This window comes from Micropterus dolomieu, linkage group LG01 (genome assembly GCF_021292245.1).
Source record: "Micropterus dolomieu isolate WLL.071019.BEF.003 ecotype Adirondacks linkage group LG01, ASM2129224v1, whole genome shotgun sequence".
Lineage (NCBI taxonomy): Eukaryota > Metazoa > Chordata > Actinopteri > Centrarchiformes > Centrarchidae > Micropterus > Micropterus dolomieu.
In genome coordinates this window covers 16,475,376-16,499,641 of record NC_060150.1, presented here as the reverse complement: position 1 = coordinate 16,499,641, position 24,266 = coordinate 16,475,376, and the positions used below count along the sequence as shown (strand labels likewise).

Sequence of the window (24,266 nt, the reverse complement as noted above, 5' to 3'; positions counted from 1 at the left end):
AGCCCTGTGTCTGCTGTGGAATCCTTCAGGTTTCTGGGTTCCACTATATCCCAGGACCTAAAGTGGGAGCCCAACACTGACACCATCATCAAGAAGGCCCAGCAGAGGATGTACTTCCTGCGTCAGCTCAGGAAGCTCAACCTGCCTAAGGAGCTGCTGATCCAGTTCTACACAGCCATCATCCAGTCTGTCCTCTGCACCTCCATCACTGTCTGGTTTGGATCTGCCACCAAAAAGGACAAGGACAGACTACAACGTACAGTCAGGACTGCAGAAAAAATAATCGGTGCCAACCTGCCCTCCATTCAGGACTTATACATTTCCAGAGTCGGGAAACGGGCAGGAAACATCACTGCAGATCCATCTCACCCCAGACACAACCTGTTCCAGCTCCTCCCCTCTGGTAGGCGCTACAGAGCACTGTCCGCCAAAACCAACAGACACAGAAGCAGTTTCTTCCCACAAGCCATCACTCTGATGAACAGCTGATTTCTGACTTACAGAGTCAGGTACAATTCCTGTGCAATAACCCAGTAACTCTGCCTCTAATCAGCCACCTGTTTACTGGTTACCACTTATTATTTATTTATTCACCATTCTCTATTTCAGTACTGTTCATACTATGTCATATTTTTGTCACGAACCCCCCCCCCCCGTGACCCTGGCCTGCCTGTTGCCCTGAGGCTGCTGGTGAGCGTGGTGATCTGAGCTCCAGGTTTTCCCACCTGAAGCACATCCGCAATCAGCACACCAGGGCCTCTGCCTGCAATCAACACGCCTTTAAGAGATCTGCCAACCTTCCAGTCCCCGCCGGATCGTTGTACCTAACCGTACGAACATGCCAGCCAGTTTGTCTGTCCTAGTTTCAGTATCTTGTCTGAACCTTTGTACTAGTGTTTAACTGCTCTCTCTGTCTTGACCTCAGGAAACCTGCACATGCACCACGCGGATTCCCTCCTGTGCCCCGGAATCATCTAAGCTCGGGGACCAGAACCGCAGGCCCTCAGAACAACCACCTCACCCCCAACCTCTCCCAGGTCACCCTTGAGCTCAATAAACCACTTCTGTACATTTCTGTAAGTTTGAGTTTCTGGCCCCCGGTCCTGACAATTTTATGTACTGTATACCAATACACCTACCTCAGGTCATAAGGTCATAGGTCTTATTTATTTTTTCCAGCATCCTTTGCACTATGCTCCATCACACTGTGTACATGTGTACATATATGCATGTATGTGTATATCCACCTTCAACATGTACATAATGAGAATAGTTTACTCTTGCATCCTTCGCACTCTGATCACTGCACTGTTTGTCAATATGTCTATATTGTTTTGTTCATAGTGTGTATATTAGTGTTGTCTATTCTGTAGTTTGTGTCTGATATTATTTTGTTATTGTATGAGTAAGCACATTATGAGCAATGTCAAATTCCTCGTATGTGTACACATACCTGGCAATAAAACTGATTCTGATCATTTTGATGGTAATTTGTTACTTTCATCACTAGCAAACGTAGCTACCTACTTAGCATACAGCTAACTGTTGCTACGAGTGCAGGCTGGTGTAGTAGCCGATAAGTAGTAGAGTAGAGACGATAAATTTCTGAATATCTAGCTTTAGGTAAGCTGGAAAACAGCAGCGCGAGCTGTGTTTTGTAGTGGGACAACGGTGTGGATTTGTGCATTTTATATCAAATAAATTTGGAGCTACTCCAAATTCCCCTTTTCCTCTCCCAGAGAGGAGCAGGGGGGGGTTAAAGATCAACTTCAACAGACTGCTAAAGAGACCCCAACAGAAAGGGGGTGGGAAAAGTTGCTTTCTCTAAGTGCTATCCCTGATCATAAAACTGGCACCTTTTTGATCTACGAAGATAACGCGGTGCCTGACTGTTAAACTGACAAAGGGACTTTATCCAGCGATTAGCATTTCCCTAAACAGCCTATCAGAATCTCCTTGGATGGGACAGGAAATCCTAAACAATTCCTTTAGAAATGACAATAAAGAAATGTCATACTATACTCTTAATCACCAGCTTGAATTTAAGGCTGAATAACTAAATTCCCCAGTTCCTAAGGAGAGATGATCTTGGATTAATCTAAGCTTTCCTCATGTAACCTGAGCTCCCCCAAGTGGACGAAATAAGTATTACATACCATCGTTGGAAATGCCGTTAAATGTATAAATATCCTGACCAATAATGTGAAAATCAGACCAAGCCACATGATCTCGCCAGCGGCAATGAAGGAAACCTGAAAACAGCCGAATTGCCAGACGGAGGACGGCGTTTTCTTCAGTCAGACACGGAGAACCCCGGAGAATCCCTAGCAAAAAGCCAGGATCGGGCAGCTAGTGTGGGACCCATGCAACAATTTCCTTTTAACTCCTAAATTCATAGCTTACTTTCATTAGTTCTCCTATGCCGTATGAGTCAAATGCTTCCCACAATCGAACCTCCATTGCTCATTGTCCAGCCATTGTCTATTTTCCCTGTATTTAACCACCCTTTTATATCACATTAGTTAGAGAATAAATTCACTGTAATATAACCAAGAACTGTGTGTGTTGCCTATTTCTACGTCCCTGCCAAGAGAATTGACCCTTTAGATATGAGACTGACTGACTGATTTAAGATAACTGAGCGATTATTAACTAACTGATCACTAGTAATAATTGTATAATTATTAAAAGCTACCTAGAGGTCCGGAGACTCTAGGATTATAACAACTCCGGTGGTGCCCTGAAACGAGGAATATATTTTGATTTTATGAATATTAAAATTCATAATTGGGTATTAATTCTCATAAATTTATTAAAATTCATAATTAATCTAAGCATGCTACACCTCCTATTAAAACTCTGGATGGTGATACCATTGAAGTCGTAGACACATAATATCTAGGTATTTGGCTGGATAAAGACCTTAATTTTAAACATCACATTACATATTTGTTAAAAAAGCAAAAATTCTAGGTTTTTTGTATAGATTGAAAACATGGCCCATGGTCTTGGAATGATCTGCAGCTCAAGTTGAAGTTGAAGTCTCTTAATTCTGTATCCAGTTTTAGAAAGAAAGGTTTTAAACACATCTTGTACCTGTGAAATTTAGTCAAATTATGATATGTTTAAATTTCATTGTGCTTTTATGTCTTTTTATCTGATACTTTGTTGTAAATAATACTGTTACTTTTATGAATAATGTTGCTGTACATGTAATGCCTTGTTTGCACCTTGCACTGTGTGCTGTTTCACATCTTGGCCAGGACATCCTTGTAAAAGACTTTAAAAATCTCAATGGATTTCTTTCCTGGTAAAATAAAGGTTAAATAAATAAAAATAAAAAATGTAGGTGTGCCGGTTTAGTTATTCACCATCTAGGTTTATTATACTATGTTTACACCTGTCTTTACACCTTGTATCTAATCTGTTTGTGTAATTATCTTGTGTCTGCAGGCGTTGTTTGACTGTATGTTACTCTTTTACAAATGATGTAGCTGTGTGTTTGTAGTTATGAGAAAGACATTTCAACGTTAGTGTACATAAAAAATGATGGCTAAAGGTCCACAAGTATCTGTGTTTCTGGTATATAAGCTACCTATAATATAGTTTGACATTGTTCGTAGCTAAACCTACTGTGTGAAAACCTTTTACTGTAACTGGTGCTGTTATGCCATTACTTATTTTACCAGAAGTAAAAAATCCCATATGTTTTATTTCTACTGCGCCCTCAGGTCACCTGCAGTCTTCCAACACCCTGTGCTTCTCACCAGTACACTGATCAGACCATGCTATAGTGATGGCAAGTTTGAATCTTTTGACAGACTCGTTCATTCAAATCTCGTTCATTAAAATTAACTAATCTTTTTTTGAGTCATTTCGTTCATTTGAACTAGGCTGGTTATTGCGGCGCTGCAGCTCTCAAACAAGGAAGGCTACCTGGCTTGCTTTATTTGACAAAGTATAATGCACAAATTCACCTCTTGATTACTGTATATCATCATTATATCAATCCCCCTGGGCCCACAACCAAATTCAAACCATGTAAAAACCTCAGAAATATGTTGTCAATATGTAATCACCACTACTCCGGCTAAATCCTTCCATTTTCACAATCTTTCCCGAGTAGTATACAACCAGACCAGCCATATAAAGGCTATGTATATAATTACTATCATTATCTCCAAAGTGCTCATTCATACAGTAGCCTAACGTCCCTATCCATGAGTAAAATATTATATAATAATAATAATATATCAGATTTGCAGTAAATATTTTGAAGTAATAAGCTCGATACACTATATGGAAAAACACGCTCTTATTAAAATTCAACCAATTTAATAATAATCTGGATCAACCCACCAAGTTCTTAAAGAACTCCAGCACAGAGAGAGGAACAAAGAAATATTAACACATATAAACACAGCAGTTTGGCAGTTCTGGACGCAGAATGTGCCACATCAGGTCCGGATTCTGCAGACAGAGAAACACACATGAACATATCACTCTCAAACACTGCAGGTTGTTCACCAGTCACGAGCTGTGAAACAACAGCACGGCTCTGTTGGTGAATAAAAAGGAAAAGTTATGTTGCGTTCTCTGGCGGACCTGGATCAGCTGTTAGCTGTTTACAGGGCTAACGCTAACGTTGCTACGTGGCTGTGTTTTAATGTTTTAATGACTGAGTCCGTTTGTTTTGGAGAGGAGACGACCTCTGAGGTAATTCGGCTCCAGGTAGAACCCTGTCAGAGCTCTGAAGTGGAGCGGACCCACAACAACTCTCATCAGCTGTTAGCTGTAATGTCAAATACTAGCAGGACTAAAGTTACTGCGGCTGTGTTAAAACTGTAACTTAGCAAAACATCACTGCGCTGTAATAACGTTATGCTTTATTAAATGTCACAATAGATATTAGATATAATGTCAGTCCAGTGACTGTTACCTGACAGCCGACCTGCCTCTCATTCTCCGGCGCTGGCAGTCACTCAGCCTGCTGAGTGAACGAAAGACTGAGGAGGACCCATGTGAGCGGTGAACGATTAGTTCATTCCTGCTCCACAGTAGCTGTCACGTGACAAATGAACGACTCAGACCTAGAGACCCACAGTTGAGAGTCGTGAACTAATCAGTTCTGTTTCCTGTGCTGCCTGCTTACCACAGCCCTGTAGCTGAGCTGTCAAGTGACAAATGAACGACTCAAACAGACCCACAGTTGAGAGTCGTGAACTAATCAATTCTGTTTCCTGTGCTGACGGAGCCCATGCAGCTGCCGTGTGACGAGTGAACGTAAGAGTCCAAGATCCTTCACGCATGCGTGAAAATGAATGAATCACTCACTGAGACAAGCCGTTCCTCCCGAGTCATATACACAATTAGGTCTTATGAACAAAACGATCTTTGAACGACACAACACTACCATGCTGGCTGGCCTGGATTACAACCACAGTGTCCACAGACCAGCCAGGAGAAAAGCTGATGGCACAGTTCAGTATGTTGCATTATGAGTATTCTTGTGCATTTTACTCAATACATTTATAAGTGATGAGTCAAAAAATATTAAACAGTATGAGGAATACTGATAGATGGTGCTGATTTATTGTTATTGATTGCATTTTATGTGGAAATAGTTTCCTAATTATTCTATAAGAGAACAATGTCAGGTGTTAGAAACTTTTCACTAAGCTGATCCTCCTTTCTGTATTATCAGGTACAGCAAGGTGTACAACAAAAAGTGAAGGTGGAGAAGGAATACAGTTACATCGCAGACCTCCAGAGTGCCATCCTCCTCCTCCTCCGACAGTTGTCTACTACTGAGGAGATGCCTAGAATCCCCGTCAACATGGGGTTCAGTCAGGTGTCCCTGCCCCAACTGTGTTGCTAGCTACAGCAAAATATAAATCAGAAAGTATTATGGTTTTAATATTTAAAAAAGAATGAAAACATTAACCAGAACAGGGAAAAATATCTTTGTATTTTCTCTACCCTCCTGGGCATAAAAAGAAAACAAATCACAGGTATTCATTCACACAGTGGAGGGAATTATTTGTGTAGCAGTTGGTGACATTACATCTTACACCCTGCTAGGATTAAACCTCTGTATTGTCCTAGTGGATCAGGATAACAGTTGCATATCTTCCAGAAACAGCAACTCAGTATCACGACTCTGTGTCTAAGTGCTCCACATTGCCACACTGCAAACTGTCTGTATACTGCCTGACAGAACTGTCTGTTACTCTGTCCTGGGTCTGGAATCAGCCATGTGTGGTGCATGGAAACACTGTAGTCTGAATGTTGTTCACAGTCCTCAGATTCTGGCCTGTAAAGGAATATATAGTTGTTAGAACCCCAAATTGGAAAGATCGGTGTAATTGCACAGAACATTCATCAACCTGATCAGATATTTTTATTGAACAGGGGTTTGTTGTTCTCTAACAGGACTTCTGTGTCTACATTATACACCTGGTCAATGTACATAACACAGATGAGCCGATGGCTGAAGCAGAGCTGTAGTTAGTTGTAATAACAATAGTGATGGATTATATTTATAAAGCACTTTATTTTTGACAGTCAAAGGGCTTAGGGGGAAACACCTGAGAAACTTAGGGACAAGTACACTGGGAGATAATAGACTAATATTAAAATATATATGTATAGATATACCTGTTCATATGCTGTTGTTGGAGTGTGAAGCTCGACGCAGGTCCTAGAAGATGTGCTCCTTAGCTTGCACCTTGTCTTCCCCGTCCTGCCTCTTCTTCCTCGGACCCCGGCAGCCCTCCTTCCTCTGCTTCGCCTCGACCCCGGGCCTGTCCTGGTTTGTGCTTGGCTCTGGGGTGCAGTCCTAATCAGAGACAATAATGCTGTCACCATGGAAGCTCTAACATGCAAAACAACGTACATGTTATGAGTCTAACACGAAATTCACGTTGGTGTAGTGTAACTGATGGAAACGGGGAAATGCGTATCAGCCTGTTTTTAGCTTTGCCCAGTGTTACTGCAGCTGTTAGCACAGCTATCTGTTGCTAACAGTTAGCTAGCCAACTTGTTACTGATTAAAACTCGGTCTTTTTAAACCTATCCAATAATAACATGTTAGCTTGATAGTGAGTACTAACAGCTGGGTTAGTTGTTTATTTTCATAATGATAAAGTTAGATGTTTTCTTACCCCTGATGTGAGCCGCTGCTCTCCGCTCATCACACTGTCCTCGTCCTCCTGCGGTATCGGCAACGCGCGTTCACGTGTTGTGGGGGCGTGGCTTCGGAAGGAGCCCAAAAGGGAGGGGGTGGCAGTTTCTCTGTTGGAGACTTCTAAAATCCAGCAGTTTCTGGCTAGTTTCTCAAACTTACCTACCCTGCCTTTAAGCGTGTCTTAAAGGGATATTGAGTTTGTAACACAAACCCATTTTGTACAGCTAAACCCGCAGAACTTTATTTAAAAAGATCCCAAAATGTCCACAGAGTCATGGTTTACTCTAAAGTCCTGTTTCTTGTTAGGGCCCGAGCATAATTGAAACTGAAGGGATTTTTTTTTCTTTTTTTTCTGCAAAGTAACCTCAAGTTTGGGGGACTAAACATGCTTGAAAACTTACCAAACGTAATATAAACAAACATAATTCAGACGCTACTGAGCAGCCCCCCAAACTTTGCAAATAATCCAGACGTGGTGACGTGGCATCCAAAATCGATGATTCGCCACAAAACACGAAGTTGTTAGAACTTCAGTGTACATGCTCACATCTGTACCAAATTTGACATGTACGATAACAGTCCCACCTTGAACACATCCATATGCCAATATTCACTCAAAGTCATAACGCCACCTGCTGGCAACAGGAAATGACACATTTTACGCTATGATGGACTACTCCTAGCAGGTTGGCCATATCAACTTCAAAACTGTCCCAGACCCTTAACACATTGACGCTGCCATGTTGTAAAACTTGTGAGTTTTTTGTAAACGGCGTGACGGTGGCGTGGCGGCGAAGTTACAGGCTTCACCATGACACAGGAAGTTGTTGTAACTTGACTGTACATGCTCAGATCTGCACAAAATTTAACACGTTTGACAAGAGTCCCACCATGAACACATGAATATGCCAGCATTCACTCATAGTCATAGCGCCACCTGCTGACAACAGGAAATGACCTTTAACAAAGCAGCCCCTGTGGCACGTTTCATCTACATGTATGAAATTTCGGTGGCACATGCATCATGTCCAGACATACCAAAAAGCCTCTTGGAGCGATGCCCTAAACTGAACAGAAAGTAGGCCATTTTTAATTTTATGGTAATTTTTGGATTATTTACACACTCCATACTTTAACGAACTCCTCCTAGGGATTTTTTCTGACCGATTTCAGATTTGTGCTGTGCAGCTTAAACCCATTGTCAAACGGTGACTTTTCGGGCAACGGCGTGACCGTGGTGTGGCGTCCAAATCGATGATTCGCCATAAAACAAGAAGATTTTGTAACTTCAGTTTACATGCTCACACCTGCGCCAAATTTGACAATTACTATAAAATTCCTGCCCTGAATACAGCCACATGCCAATATTCAATCAAAGTCACAGCGCCACCTGCTGGCAAAAGGAAATGACACATTTTATGCTGTAATGTACTACTCCTAGCAGTTTGGACATATCAACTTCACAACTATCTCAGAAAACCCATAACACATTGATGAAGCCATATTGTCAAACTAGTGAGTTTGCAGTTAACGGCGTGGCAGTGGCGTGGCGGCAAAGTTAAACTCTTTGCAATGACACAGGAAGTTGTTGTAACTTGACTGTACATGATCAAATCTATACCATATTTTTAGGGCTGACTCCCAATAGTCGAAGATTCGTTGCTTCGATGGGCGGAGCCTGATTCGACTGTCAATCTCACAGTCGAAGCTTCGCAGCGAAACAAGGTTCATTTTGGCAAATAGGGGTGCTCAACCTCTGATTTTACATAGAACTACCACAGTTTTCTCCCAATAACTTAATATACAGCCTATTACAATATACATTTCAAAGTTTAATGCTGTAAACATGTAAAAAGAATAAAATTTTCAATTAATGTTTTTAAAAGTGCCTAAATAAATCCAAAATTGTAACCCTAATGGTGCTTTCAGACCAAAAGCGAGCGTTCTGGGCGGTGATCAATGCAAAGATGCGTAGAGCCCCGATTTCCTGTCGGGCGGCGCGAAGCAACCCGAAGGGGGTGGGGCCGGCAACGCAAAGGAATCGGGTTCTGCTCTGACAACTACGGTGTTTACTCGAGGGAGGATCTCGGAGTTAACCGCTTTTATTAAATTAGCTTTTTACTTTAGTTTTTGGGATTTCAACGTTGATTTATTTTCACTGGAGCTTCTCAGCAGCTAGCTTCCGTGCACATCCGGTTCCAGTGTTGTTGTTAGCCTTGTTAGCTCTGTCGGACTACGACTTCATATTTGTATAAAAACCGGACAAAACTGGACATTACTTGGAGAAAAGAAAGCGAGGAGGTTGAACTACCTGGTGAGTTCAGAAAACGTGTCTGTAACTTTATTCCAGCTATAATTGTACTTTACTGTGATCAAGTTAGCATAGTATAGACCTCGATCCAAACTCCATTCAGAAAACAAACATTTTAGAAGTTGTTGTCCTGCTGTCTTGCTGACAGACCTGACAAAGCATGAATTCATATGTTTAACAAATCTGCATCATGTTGTAGATATTTCAGCATCAGTTTAATACGTTTATTGCTATTTAATCACAGCAAAATGTTTACTTTGAGTTCATATAGTTGTAGTAATGACGAGTTGTGTTTATTCACGTTATCGCGTTAAAATCGCCTTCTCGCGTTGTGTGTAAACACTTGCAGCGAATGTACTCACGCGAGGAAAGCATCACGAGGTGAAAATTTGCGGTTGGTCTGAATGCGGCATAACCCTAGGTTGTCAGTGCGCGTGTGTGTGTGGCGAAAGAGGAGCACTTGCTGAAGAGACGGAGCCCCGGCTTCACTGGAGTTGTGCCGAGTTGACCGCACCTTGCGGGACTTTCGGATAACTTATCAGCATTGATGAACCACACAAAGAATATTATACCGTTTTCAAATAGCCGGCTACTCGAAATAGACCCGCGAGGAACCGCGGTCTTGTGTGAGTTTTGCGTGAATGCCGTGCTGCCGACAGCTGCATGCACGCAAAACTCACACAAGGCCGGTGAATGACAGGCGAGAGAGAGAGAGAGAGAGAAAAGGATCTTCAAAAAGCCTCAGTTTAGCTGGAAATTTACAGTGTAAGTGGAATGAATAGAGACTGCAGCTCTGCAGCAGCTTCTCAAGATTAAGGGCCTGTGTCCTCCAAAGCGTTTTTTGCCAGCTGAAAACACCACCTGCTGTTCTAAAAACGCCTAGCTGTGAGCGCTAGGGTATGTTTTGGAGGCGCAGTGTTTTTTTCGAGACGCTGTGGTTGCTATTGGTGCGTTCCAGTTGACATGGGAAGTCGGAATTTCCGAGTTCAAAGGTCAGAATTTCAAAGGGAACGCCCCTTAAGTCGGCTTGGGAAATCGGGAGAACCGCACTACCCGACTTCGTGATCCAAGATGGCTGTCGGGATATCAACAGTTAGTGAAAGCTGTAGTTTATACTGTTTATTAGCACTTCTGTGTACTTGTGACTCATATAAATGTTCGTACAAAAAGTGCTGTCCAACAGCTGTCTGTGGAGGTGTTGCTACAGTGTTTAGTGTGAGTAAATACCGCACAATGCGTTTTTTTAATCAACCGGCTCAATAGCTAACCTGGCTAGTTGTAAACAAACAGCTGGCCGAGCGAGCTTTTCCGACTTGTTAACTGTAACGCCGTCAACTCGAGTGTGACGTCATTCCCAGCTCCGACTTCCGAGGTAAATGGAACGCAGCATATGATACATAATTTCTGTGGAGGCAATGTGTTGCAAGTAGGGTAGCCTACTTAATTTTAGTGAATGTAAAAAGTACGTATGTCTACTTGCTCTGGCCCTTGCTCTGCATGAAGAGAAGGCTGAAACATGAGAGCACAGACTGTCCGTACGTGGGTTCATGAGATTTTGCGGGCGAGGAAACACCTCGGCGAGTGGGCACATCGTTTCGTTCAAGATCAGATGTGCTCGGTGCAGTGTTTGTCCCGCCCCTCCTGCACTTTGATTGGACGGCTGGGTAAAAAGTGACAGTGACGAGCACAGCGTTTTTCCCAAAGTTGAACATTTTTCAACTCCCTGCAACCGAAAAAAAACGCTCAGAGCCCAGCACGGAAAAGACGCTCAGTGCCTCGTCACACTCCTGCCATTTTTACCAGCTAGTAAAAACGTGGCGCTCCCATTGGAATGAACTGAAAAAAGACGCTGGCATCAGAAAAAAACGCTTTGGTGGATACGGCCCTAAAGCGGAGCTACGGTGTGTAACCCCCCCCTGCTCGCAATTGCGGCGCACAAAAACACATGATTCGACTATCAGTCGACTATAGGCAGGACTTGACAATTCTGATTGGACTATGTAAATCCTTAGTCGGGGACAGCCCTACAAATTTTACACGTTTGATAAGAGTCCCGCCCTGAACACGTGTACAAGCCAACATTCACTCACAGTCATATTGCCACCTGCCTGCAACAGGAAGTGACCTTCAACGAAGCAGAAATGGATACTGAATTGAGATTACAATAGGATAAATGAAAGTAACAGATGAGATCTCATCATTGTATCTTTTTGAGTTCATTAATGTCTTGCTTATTGCTCCTAAAAAGCAGTTGGGAGCTCTGGGGAGATGTTTGTGAGCTTGATTGCATTACATTATTGTCTGTGCTTGGAGAACTGTGGAACTAGAGGCTTGCTCTGAGCTGGATTTGAACTCCATTCCTGCTGTTCAAAGGTCAACAACGCTGCCGCTGCGCCATCCAGCTAAAAGCATGAAGGACTTATTGTCTTTAAATAAGTCAATAAGTCCTTCATAATTTTAGTAATAATAACAAATTTCCTTTACTTAAAAGAGGAGAAATACCATATCCACATTTAAAGTCCTCAAAATTCTACTCAAGTAAAAGGTAGTATTCCATAGTGAATGTACTTAAGTATCAAAAGTAAAAGTGCTTATTCTGTATGACAGATACTTGTTGAGTATCAGTTCTTGCGTGCATTCGTTCCTTAATGAATTAATCTCTAAACATCATGTCAAAGTATTGGGTGTTCCAGTTATGCTGGCTGTGACTACTTTAACCAATTGGAAAGCATGACATTTGAAAGTGCATTATTTTCAATGTCAAAATTTATTTTATTTTTTCTCTGTAACTTAATTAATTAATAATTAATAATAAATACAATAAGGATTTGAAATTAAGGGGAGTAAAAGCCCGATAACCCCCCCATAAAAAAGAAAATACTCAACCTTAACATTTGACGTAAGTAAAGTACTTGAGTAAAATAACCCCTAAGTGAGGTCACTAAGACAAAACTGAAAAATATCTTGGAGCTTTTTTTCTGATCCACATTCTGGAGACTGAAATTACACTTATTTAAGATACTGTAGAGATCTCATCTTTTGATCAGAGTAAGATAGAGATGGGTTTTTGCTCCTGAGGCCAATATGAGAAAACTGAGACATATTTGAGAAGAATCATGAGATCCCAGGAGTCATAGCTGAGTTTTCTTTGAGCTCTTTCTCTGATCTCATGGTCCAATGTTCAGGAGACTTAAATTAGACTTATTTAAGATCAGTTAGAGATCTCTTGTTTTGATCAGAGTCAGACATAAATGAGATTTTATATGGTTGTTTCTCCTGAGATGAATTTGAGAAGTGGGAGAAAAGGCCTTTGGTCTCACCTTGGTATTAAAAGCATGGGAAGTGCTATGTAGCGCCACAAAGAGGATACAGGAAGTAATGACACCTTTGCAGCGTCCTAAGTGCGTGGCAAATTCACAGCTGCACCTGCAGAGCTCCAGAATCCTGCTAGTTGTTCATGTTCTGTGTATTATTTGATTTTCATCTCACTTCTGCCTGTCATTATTTTTCGTTTATTGGTGGATTCTGGACATTTACACTGGCCTTTTGGATTAACTTAGCTTTTTGGAATTACCTTGTTTTGTTGGACTGCTCCTTTTAGATTTGTTTGGAGCCTGAACGTCTGTTCACTATTTGTTTCATAAGAAATTATGCAACAAAGACTTCCCTGCTTCTATGTCTGCGTTTGGGTTCTAAACCTGTGTCTGAGCACACAGGACACCACATATGTCAGATTGAATGTGGGAAAATGTGTATAGAATGACACATGCTATTTCCATGCTATTTCCATTTGACCAAGTAGTGAAACCATAAAAACATGGATTGTTGAATTTCAATATTTCACCTTTAAGCAGCTTCTAGGTAAAGCTACTTAAAGGGGGAGGGACATTAGTATGTTTAAAAAAAGAAGAAGCAGAATTTAACCACACGTAACATCTCTCACAACAAAATATTCAGAAATATCAAGTTAATCCTGACATCAGGTTTATCACTGTACCTGCTGTGATCTCTTTCTCCCCTACCAGGATGTCTTTCAGTGAGAAGGGGGTCGAGGCGTACTTGTTCTTCTTCCAGAAATGCTTCTTCCTCTTCCTGGTCACGAGACTGAGTGGCTGATAGCGGTCGGCCTCGCTCAGGCCCGGGACGGGGATCAACCTCCCTGTGTCTCCAACCTGCTTCACAAAGTTCTTAGTGGCTGCTGCGAACATTTCGCGTGATGCATGAGTATCAAACCCAAACAAAACAAAAAAAATTATCTATTCAGAAACCTCCAAAGAAGACTACAGTGTTTTACACAGTGCTGGGTCTATTTGCTGGTCTTGTTTGCTGAACAGCCCTCTTCTCAATGGTAAAGCTAATTCAGGAGTGTTCTTTCAGACCTGTGAAGTGTTAAATAATGCATAGTGTAAGATAATATGGGACAAGATGTGTGTGTTAACTTGATAGGTCACTGTAGTCCTGCAGCTTCCTGTCATATGACAAATGAGGTTAAAGAAATTATAGGATCATTGTCTTACATGTTTTACATTATACATAATTTTTTTTCTCTAATTGCTGACTTAAGCTTGAATTATGAAAAGTCTATCCAGTCCTTAACAGTAGCTACCCTTTGGCTCTGCAAAACACCAAACATCTGTTTTGGCCACAAACTTTTCTCTAAAAAGCTTGAAAAATGGTCTGGATTATTTTTGTTAGGGATGTGTTTTTTGTAAGATCTAGTGTGTTTTCATTGCAGATTTTTTTAGTTTGGAGAATATCCACCTTTGACTGGGGTGTGTGTGTGTGTGTGTGTGTGTGTGTGTGTGTCATGGGCTGATCTTTCCTGTGGTCACACTGCTAGTCTAGTTTATACTTCCAGAAATAGCCTGTATGTTTTTAGGTTTTAAAAGCCGCATGTAAAAAGCTTTCTGCTGGGGTCAAAATAAGTCTTCCATACATTACACTCCCTGTAATTTTTACTTCTTGGCTAAAAGAAGCATGATTTAAAGATTTAAACTTTGGCATGTTTTGCCGGCTCTTGGAAACCTATTATATTTGGTTGAATCTCAGTTTATTCAAAGTGGTGTCAGTCAGTACACACAGCTTTCAACTGGAATCACCTGGTCTAAATGAGGGGGGAGCAGTGAATTTCGTGTTAGTGTGGTGAATTTTGAGCCTCTTTCAACTAAACAGAATGAGTGAATGATACCACAAGGGCTAGATCACCAATATTAATACAGATACCACTACCATTTTTATTACTAAAAGCAGCTAATGTACTTTCATGTGGGGAGAAAGCTATTTGTAATGATTCATGAGGTGAATGCATCATCATCAGTAGGAATCTGAATACCTTTTTATTACCATACATAATGAACCGATATATTTTTATTAACTTAGAATGAGCCATTTCTAGCTCCTCTTAGATGGAAGTCGCCATGTTGCGGCACCATGTTTCTACAGTAGCCCAAATGAACAAACTGCTCTTCAGAGCACATTTTCGTTGAATATGTACAAAGAAGATGGCCAAGTAACATAAGTAGTAGTAGTAGTAGTCGTCGACTGATTTATTAGAAGAAAGAAAAGAGCAGAGATTTGGACAAATGGAGGATCACACATATTATTTAGCACAAGAGCCAACAGAGCACGTCGGCCACTATAGCTTTTCCTACGCGCTTGGAAAGGGAGAAATGAGCGGTGCATTCATGTGGTGTTGGAATAATCAGAATCTTTTTTCTTCCTTAAATCTTTATTGAAAAAAGAGAAATAAATAGTACATGGGACAAAAAGAAGTATACAGAACTTTGATTTGTACAAAATCACGTATTGCATATTGTTAAGACTTGTGTTGGGTAATTTACTTCCAAAATGTAATACTGTATATTAGGCCTATAGATTACTAGTTACTGCAGTGTTTCCCATACGTTAATTCATTTGTGGTGGCCCGCTACAATATCAATGCTGACCGCCATAGATTGATTTTTATTTTTTTTTACTAGGCCTATTTAAAATCGTATTTTATTGCAGAGCGCCATAGCGCATTCGCGCAGCACATCCCCTCACCCGTCCCTCTCTCTTTCTCACTCACCCGTCCCTCTCTCTCTTGCTCTCTCTCCCTCATGAACACCGCTGCACAACACAACGCTGTCAATGTCAGAGTCCCAGCAAGTTATTAGCAAGCATGTAAGGAGCCTAGCTAATAAGGAGAGCTAAGTCAATGTTAGAAAACACCTGGGTTTTCAAGGCTAGCATGGCAGTCAATTTCGACTGCACCCCCCCCCCCCTCTCACACACACACACACACACACAGACAGTTAAACTGTCATTCTGTGGGAAACACTGTGAGTAATTAGTTATATTTCAATATTTCTGTCTCTGAATTGTAATGCTTGACACTACTTTTGCGTTTTTTTGAGTTTCTTTCACTGCTGTTTAATTGGCACATTATTCAGTAGTAAGATGTGCCTGAATAGGTTAGTTCTAGTGATGTGCAGAGTTATATCCGGGGATTGGATGAGTCTTTTTCAAAATGTTGTTTCTTCTGATTAATAGCGTCAGTGATTATTTGAATTTCAGGATCGGTCAGGATGAACTAACAGCAGCCTCGCTGATCATGAAAGTCATTCTTTAAAGCACAAATACATAGCCTATAGAAATCTATTTACGCATGATGCATCGGGGGAGCTACCGTCTTGTTAAAAGGAGCAAAGCTCTCCCGTAGTTTGCAGCCTGCCTAAAATCTTGACCATCGGATTCCAGCAACAGGAAATAACGTTACTCTTTTACTCATGGATTTGTTTTTCTGGTGCTAAAATGTTTCTAGGTGTTTTTGAATTATTAAAAAAAAAAAAAAACACCACTTAATTTCGTGTTAAAATACGCCGTTACACACGTTACTGAGATTGTAACTGGTATAATATTACCAACTTTTTTTTTAGTAATGCGTTATATTACTGCGTAACGGCGAAAACCAACATCTACATTACTGTAATTGCATTACTTTTGTAATGCGTGACTCCCAACGCTGGTTACGACTCAGCTCGGAAGGGGAAAGGGAAGCAACATAAACCAGATGGTTTTGGTATAGTAAAGTTTTTTATTAATACAGAGAGTTTAACAAAAAAAGGGCAAGTGGGTGCTGCGTAAACCACTTAAAACAATATAACAAAAGGAGATCTTTAGAAATGAGAGTATTATCTAACTAATAAAACAACATTATGAAACAACCCTCTCTGACTGCCACGAGTTAAAAACCAAACACAAAGAGCCCAGCACCCCTAAACCTAATGAAACTAAACACAAAGAAAAAGGTGTGCACTGGCCCAGTTTCCGAGGAGAGGACACAAGTTTATACCCACCACTGATACTTTGAGTAGGGTAAACAAACACACTAAACCCCAGTTAACCGGGGTATCTACTAATTAGCTTAAACACTAGCACAAACAATTCCAATTAAGTATATCGCACAAGTAGCACAGAGGGAAGCTGATAACAAGAATGCGAGCAGCAGGATGGCACCCTAATTGAGGAGAAGCGTTCTTGCTGGCAGCTTCAGGACTGGGGGAAGTGGTGGGGCGCCGCTCCAATCAGCACTACCAGATGCCAAGCAGGATGTAGGCGGGTCTGGCAGTATCCAGACCAATCTTCAGCGAGGTGCCACACAGCCTGATTAAAGAGGTGGTATTATGCTTTTTGGCTTTTCCCCTCTCCTTTATTGAGTTATATCTCTTTTCTGTGCATGTAACAGGTTTGCAAAGTGAAAAAGCCCAAAGTCCAGCCCAAAGGGAGTTCCCATCTCCCACAGAAAGCTCTGCTCTGAACTGCCTGAAAACAGCTCATTTGTAGTCCAGCTGTTTCCCTTCGTTCACTGTGACATCACAATGAAAACGCATCATAAAGCTTGCCAAGCAGTTAGCGGGGGTCAGGAACCCCCCCAAACCAAGCAAGTCTGAGCGGAGGCCCTTTGATTTTAGTTAAACCCCTTTTCCACTGCACAGTACCAGCTCGACTTGGCTCGACTCACCTTTGTTTGGTTTTCCATTGTGGAAATGTTTTTCATATCACCTCACCTCCGTCGAGGTTCCAAGCGAGCTGAGGGATACTAAAATGTAACAGAGAGAATATTCACTATTCACTACATCATCTTTGCGTGCACCAGAGGTGAGAAATCAGCTGTGTAGATTTCGAATATTTCGGAGTTGAGGAGCTCTGTTGAGGATGCCTGTGCCAACCCGCGGGAGGGGCTGGCGAGGCCGGCCAGCCGCCTGCTCACAGAGCCCTCTGCTCCCACCATCACACAGACCGCTGCAGCAACAACGGCAGAGGAAAACACAACAGGAAGGTTTTCATACCGCTTATCTGTCTTTACATTCTAATAAATGTTGAAACGTTTTAACTTAAAAAAGAGAAAGCTGTGTGGATGGTGTGTGTGTCGCATTGAACATTACGTCACGGCAGCTGTGTGTGGCGTCGTTATGACGACAAGCTACGTACTATCTCTGGGTACTATCTGCAATGGAAAACGGAGCAGGGCTGAGTAGAGTCGAGTCTATCGATTTGTGCTATGGTAGCATTTTTTGGGATTTCAGCATAGATCGTCAGAACACCGGCAGCAGTTCAACGTTTAGTCCTAAAAGATGATGCAACTTCGACTCTGTTTGGGCCTGGAAATACACAATCACAATCTGTAAGTAGGCTTTATAGGTTGTGAATTACTTCACAGACTGTTCAAGTGCAGAGTTGTTGTAAACGTTGGCTAACACAGCTAAAGTCATAGCTATAATGCTAATGTTACACCCAATGTGAAAGCTACTGAGCAAACATTTAAATTGTTCAGCCAATTTTTATGTAAAATTGAGTTAAAATATGGTGATTTTTGTAGTGGCTTATTGTAAGATGTGGAACAATGATGTTGTGTGGTTGTGGACTTGTGAGTAACTTAAACCATCTGTTACGGTCACAGTCTGAAGCGGCTTTGATTTGGATCACACTACCTTGTTTCTTACGACCCGCCCTTCTCTGCTTCTGATTGGCTAGTAGTCTTTACCTGGGAACTGCGCATGATTTTGTACAAGTAAGATGCATCACTCTGTAGCTCAAGAGCGGAGCGTACAACACATAGGGAAGAGGAAGTGCAGCAATGTGCAGTATGAGAAAAATATGGTGTTTTTTGAAAATTAAACCATGTAAACCTGTTCTGGTACAACCCCTAATTAAGATTTTGAACCTGAAAATGAGCATAATACCATCTCTTTAACATATTACATGAAACAGTCACAGCTAAATACAAACACATTTATATATTTTGCAAACATCTAGTTTGTAAAATGGATATAATGTTGCTGTCCATGCAGAGTGAACTAGATGTCTGTGTGTTGTGTATATGCTGTGATAATGCTAATCCAACACATCTTTGTAGTAGCTCCTGTTCATGTTGAATGAACATGATGATTCCGACTGCAATTTGCAACCCTCACCACTAGATGCCACTAAAACTTACACACTGAACCTTAAATGATACACGCTAAAACATGCTATTACACCATAAGTGTGAGAGGGATACATTTTTTTGCTACTGATCCTATTGGCACTACTTAGAATAAGACTTAGTATCAGTAGTATTGCAACAATGTCTCCTAGAAATTCTGTTTATACAGTACTGAAATGTTTCCCAAATACGTTGTGGTGACAAATATAATCGCTGCCTGGATTATGTTCACAGGCAAGGTTTATGTTTAGTGAATGAAGGTTAAAATGTATGTACTACTGGGACATAATCGGCTTGCAGGACATTTAGAAACCTTCAACAAGTGTTGCGAGCGTCTCCCAAAAAAGGTGATGAAAAGAAATCTGAAACAAACACAGGGGCTGACACTTGACCCTTGGTTAAAATGATACAGTTTATCACAATGCATAAAAAACATGCACAGAAGCTGAGCCCTCATCTGAAGGAGGAACTGTCTTCCCATCTGCTTGAGTTTCTGTCCCCCATGGCTCTGCCCCACTCCCTGACTCTTTAATGGGAAATCAGTGTGTTCTTCAAGCACCTTAAACACTTCCTAACTCCAGCTGTTCAGCAAAGGAAACAAGTGAAATCCACCTAATCCGCTGCCAGAAATGTGACTTTAGGAAGGTTTTGAAAACTGCAAAATAAAATAATTTGTTACGAAAACAGTATTCTGTGTATGAATCACTAGTGGAGACAACAGAGAAGAAGTCATGATGTTTGTTTTGTTCTCTATATCCGGGACATCACCTCAGGGACCGGCAACCTGCTCGACACACAGTCTTGGCAGAACTTTGCCCTGGAAAACACATCAAATGGATGTAACATGCAGACTGTAAACCACTCAAGCTGGAGTGCACAGATTTAGGTCAGCAAGAATTTCAGGTAGATAGAAAAATAAACTCAATGTTGTTTGATTTTTAACACATTATTTCAGGAACAACATTGGTACATACACACATTATAAATACCAATAATTTATTGATACTGACGGTCATTCATCTTCAACACTGACATTCAGCAGACATGAAGGAAAGTCCCTAAAGCTGGAATAATGCTTCTCGAGGATACTTATAACAGTACATGGGTGTTGTTTGTACACGTTCGCATGTTTCTTTTATACTTGAACAAATCGGGTTTATAATGTACGTGTCAACTAGGAGGCAGTGTCCCATTCAGCAAACCTCAATGTAAAGAGAAATCAAGAAACAGAAATCAAATTCACCCCCAATGACAAACCATTACATCCATGAAACAACCCTGACAGAATTTGCATTTATTAACTTTAATATTAAGATTAATATTTATTTATCAGGATAATGACAAAATTTTAATTAAAAATTAGCATATATTTGGGGGTCACGTTTCAGGCTACCTGGAGTATGCAAGTCCAATATTCACTCAACATGTAGCTCTGTGTTTGGTCTCCACCAGCGAGTGAAATATCTGGCTAAATCTAGCAGCTAGCAGCTGTTCCACTTTCTTCGCTGGCCGCTAACTTTTTCTGTCTGTCATTTGGAGCTGGGCAGGATGTGTGCAGTGGCTTAATCAGAGATTGTTCACTAAAAACAGCTCCCTGCTGCTACTGGACTGTTGATTAGAGCTGTGAAACTGAATCAAAATATTAAAGGTGTGGGCTGTAAAACCAAAATAATTAGCCAAAAGATGCTAAATTGCTCAGTAGAGCTGCAGAGTGGGTAACAATTCTTCAAACTATAAATCTTACATGTGGATTTAAATACTTTTTTTTTAACCTTGAAGAGAAATGCTCAGCTTGAGCTTTCAAAAGTCATTTTTCAAGAGCATCATCCAGCCCATCTTCTTTCATCAGTCTTTTTGGAAAAATTTCATGCAGCCTTTAATTAGCTTCATCTTTCAAGGCAACTACCAGAGCCCGACAAGGAGGTTGGCTTTGAAATAAAGCAAGAAAAAATGATGAGAGAGGAGGAGGAGAGTGAGAGAAGGAGGGAGGTGGATGGGGGTAAAGAGGGAACTTGTTTCAGTTTGCAGGAATCGCTCATCCAGGAGCCTGGTCCACTAAGGGATATTTGGATATTTTTCGGTCTGGATGCTGTAGATCGGGGTTGGGCTCTCTCTGACTTCCTCGTCTGTCTAGCTGTGTGTGAGGACGCTGCATGTCTGGCACGCAGACATGGGCCCCTCGTTACGCTCTAGGATTACCATCTGCCTGGTCATCACCTTGGCTCAGGTGATCACCGTGATCTGCCAAGAAGATACCAAGAAAGGTGAGTGACAACCGCCCAAATATGACAGCTCCTTCTGTTCTCTGATTGGATTTCTGTGTTGATACCTGATATGTTTCAGTTGCTGACAGGTTCATGCAAAAATGCAATTCACTCAGTCTTTGTCTAACTCACTCACACTGTCTTTATTTTCATTGCTGGAAATGCTGTATCTAAACGGTTGTTTTCTGTATGACTCTTGACAACAATATTTCCTCCAGATTTGCTGTCCTCTAATGATTCATCATTTGGTAACCCTGCCTTGTGAAAACATTTCCCTCTGTATTTTCATTTTATGAAAGTGAAATGTTTTCTTATGGTTATGTTTGTTTTTCACATTATGTTCTTGGTTTATGACTTTGCTTTTTTTCAAAATTTAGGAGGTAGTCTGGGAAGTCTCTCATCTCTTGTAGATTTCCTTCTTCCTGTTTTAGTTTATTAGTTAAACTGGGCTGCTCTGCCTTGCAGCAACCCGGACCACGCTGACCTTGTGGTTTGGGAACTAAGGTTAAAATCACACCCACACTCTAGACCAGAAAGGCTTATGGTGCCTTAATGAGAAGCCATTTTCCTGTTCGTGAAGCCACTAAGGGATGATTAAGAGTGTGTTCTTGACACACAATATCTTGTGAGAGCTGCAAACGTTTGATTAGAGATGAAGAAAGTGATAGCAAACTACAAGTTTCATTTATGTCTGATATTGAGGGTAACCTGGCCTCATACTGCTGAGACAAAATCGTCAAATCAACATGATTTCTAAAAGATGGAGATGTGGCTAAACTAAAACAAAATTTCCCAGTGAACGTGATCCTGGGTCAAAAATATCTTCCCCCCTACAGGCTGCAGTACACTCTGAAGCATGTGCAGGGCTTGCTGGGCTATTTCAGTGCAAGGTCGAGGCAGAATGATGGGGTTTCATGTGCCATGGCTATAATGATGAGGTCTTGTGGATGGGATGGACAAAAGCAGGCCACTAATTTTGGTCAGACTCCGGGCCAGAGGCAGACAAGACACACCCAGAGTAAGAAGATGCTAGATATATAATATGCCTCACTTCTTCCATCTAAGTTCACCTCCACTGAAGCTGTAAAAGGAGAAAGACTCTACTTATAGATGTTCAACTACGTCTGAGTTTATTCTTCAAGGTTTTGACATGTGGTTGTAACATTTCTCCATCGGTGGACTGACAGGTGTGTCACTACAGGCCCAAAACTGAGGAAAGGGTGCAATTCTAGCAATAAAAAAGATGGAAAATCAGTAAAATATGACAGTAGTTTACTTCCTTCCTTTCTTTTTTTTATCTCAAAGAGACTCTTCCAGCCTACAGAGTCACCTTATGGTCTTGCTTCACCCTGCCTTAGAATACTTAGATTGCTGCTACTGTTGCTGTAACTACTACCGCGTTAGCAAAGATACTAATTTGGCTCTTTCTGACTTGTTACAATGATATACATAAGAAAATAAAAAGTAAATAAACAGCAACAGAGGGAAACAGACTGGCATTGTCTAATGGTAAGCACCTCTCTAATTGACATGTTATATCTTGTTTGTTTAATCCCTACAAAAACCGATCCATAAAAACAACACAGTAATCTCTGGGGGGTTACGTGTTGGACTATTTTTTAGTGCAGTTTACATTATGGCTAGCTGTTTCCTGTATTTGTACTAAGCTAAGCTAACCAGCTGCTGGCTGTAGCTTCATATTTATGAATCTTATGTAACACCCTAAAGCAAATACCAAATAAACATAACTTTTCCCTTCAAAAATACCCTTTTCTCTGCTCTCCTGTCCCAAGTCTCACTGATCACTTGTGGGGGTCCCAATCTCTAGGTTGGGAGGTTGGGAACCAATAAACAACATGATGAGATTTAGTGCAGAAGATGACAAATTTACAGTCTGATCCTATATTTGTAGGTCACTGTATTTCCCACAAGCGTATAAAAACAGTAACAAGCCTTAATAGGTGGCTGCACTATAACCATGATGCTATTATGAAGGCAATGAAGACTGTTTCAACTCAAGTATGATTTATGAACTCAAAAGTCAAGAGTAATTCTAATATTGTTTTAAGCTGAATTCAGACACTCTTTTGTTTCAGAACCAGGTGTGTCAGCTGCTGTGAAGGAACTGTGCACTGAGATTTATGATACTGGCAGTCAGCTTGTCAAGATGTCGGCTGGCCATTTAAGGTTTTAGTGTGCTGTTCTTGGCTTAGTGTGTAAATGTGTGTGTTTGTTTGAGTAAGAAAAATGTAGAGAGCCTAGACTTTAAATGGGAGACAACATCAGTAGGTTTAAGTTTATTTAGGTCTCTCTCCCCAAGTTGTTTCAAGTTTTAAGGCACGTTAATGCTAAAACATTTTATAAACTCAATATTGGATTTAATCAACTATTAATATCGATATTGTATGGCACTGTGCCCCCAACACACTAATAATCAGACTTTCTGGCTTTTTAGATGTGACACTTTAAATTAAAGCATTGTCTTCTGTGACCCTCTATGTGTGGATATAATGAATGCAATGTATTTGTGAATGAATGTATGGGCATTCTTTAGTAGTTTCATTTAAAAGATTGAGGCCTGAGGAGATGAAAGTAACAAGTATTTGACAAGAAAACAGCAAAGACTATCTCTAGTTTTAGCTTTTTTTCTTGACAGAAACTGAAAAAAATAAACATGATTTAACTGGTGTGTGACTGTCTTAGTTACCTGACTGCATATTGCTTAATAATAAACCTGAGGTGAGGTGGTTGGGGCGTCTGCAAACCACAAGGTCAGAGAGCTGCACGGACAGTTTCCACTTAAAAAGAAGCCCAAATTCAGTCATGATAATTGCTCCCATACTGTGTTTTTGATCCATAATCACATTGAAATGCATAGAAAATATGGTTTTTGATCATAGGAGTTTGTTGGTTATAATTCATTTTAGTTATTGCAAAGCTTCAGTAATAAAAAATCAAATTTATCTGCAAAGCTCAATAAAATCAATGTTTTGTTTCCAAAAACAAATCAGTTGCAGAAGGGGGGGGGGGGGGGGGGGG

The 24,266-nt window shown here is 40.9% G+C and overlaps 1 protein-coding gene and 2 long non-coding RNA genes across 3 annotated transcripts in view; 1 reads left to right on the top strand and 2 right to left on the bottom strand.

The window, feature by feature from the left end:
- pjvk (pejvakin) overlaps positions 1-13,705 on the bottom strand; it is a 25,954-nt gene extending 12,249 nt beyond the window's left edge. The window contains exon 1 of the mRNA XM_046053685.1: positions 13,495-13,705. Coding sequence (XP_045909641.1) covers positions 13,495-13,705 — 211 coding nt within the window. The remainder of the gene's footprint in view (positions 1-13,494) is intronic.
- On the top strand, positions 636-1,074 carry LOC123973563. The gene is made up of 2 exons (XR_006825643.1): positions 636-830; positions 926-1,074. It is a non-coding gene; the product is annotated as an uncharacterized LOC123973563 (long non-coding RNA).
- LOC123973556 lies at positions 6,044-7,260 on the bottom strand. Its single transcript, XR_006825642.1, has 3 exons — positions 7,164-7,260; positions 6,658-6,838; positions 6,044-6,313 (listed from the first exon to the last, which is right to left on the bottom strand). It is a non-coding gene; the product is annotated as an uncharacterized LOC123973556 (long non-coding RNA).
- Positions 13,706-24,266: the final 10,561 nt, after the last annotated feature.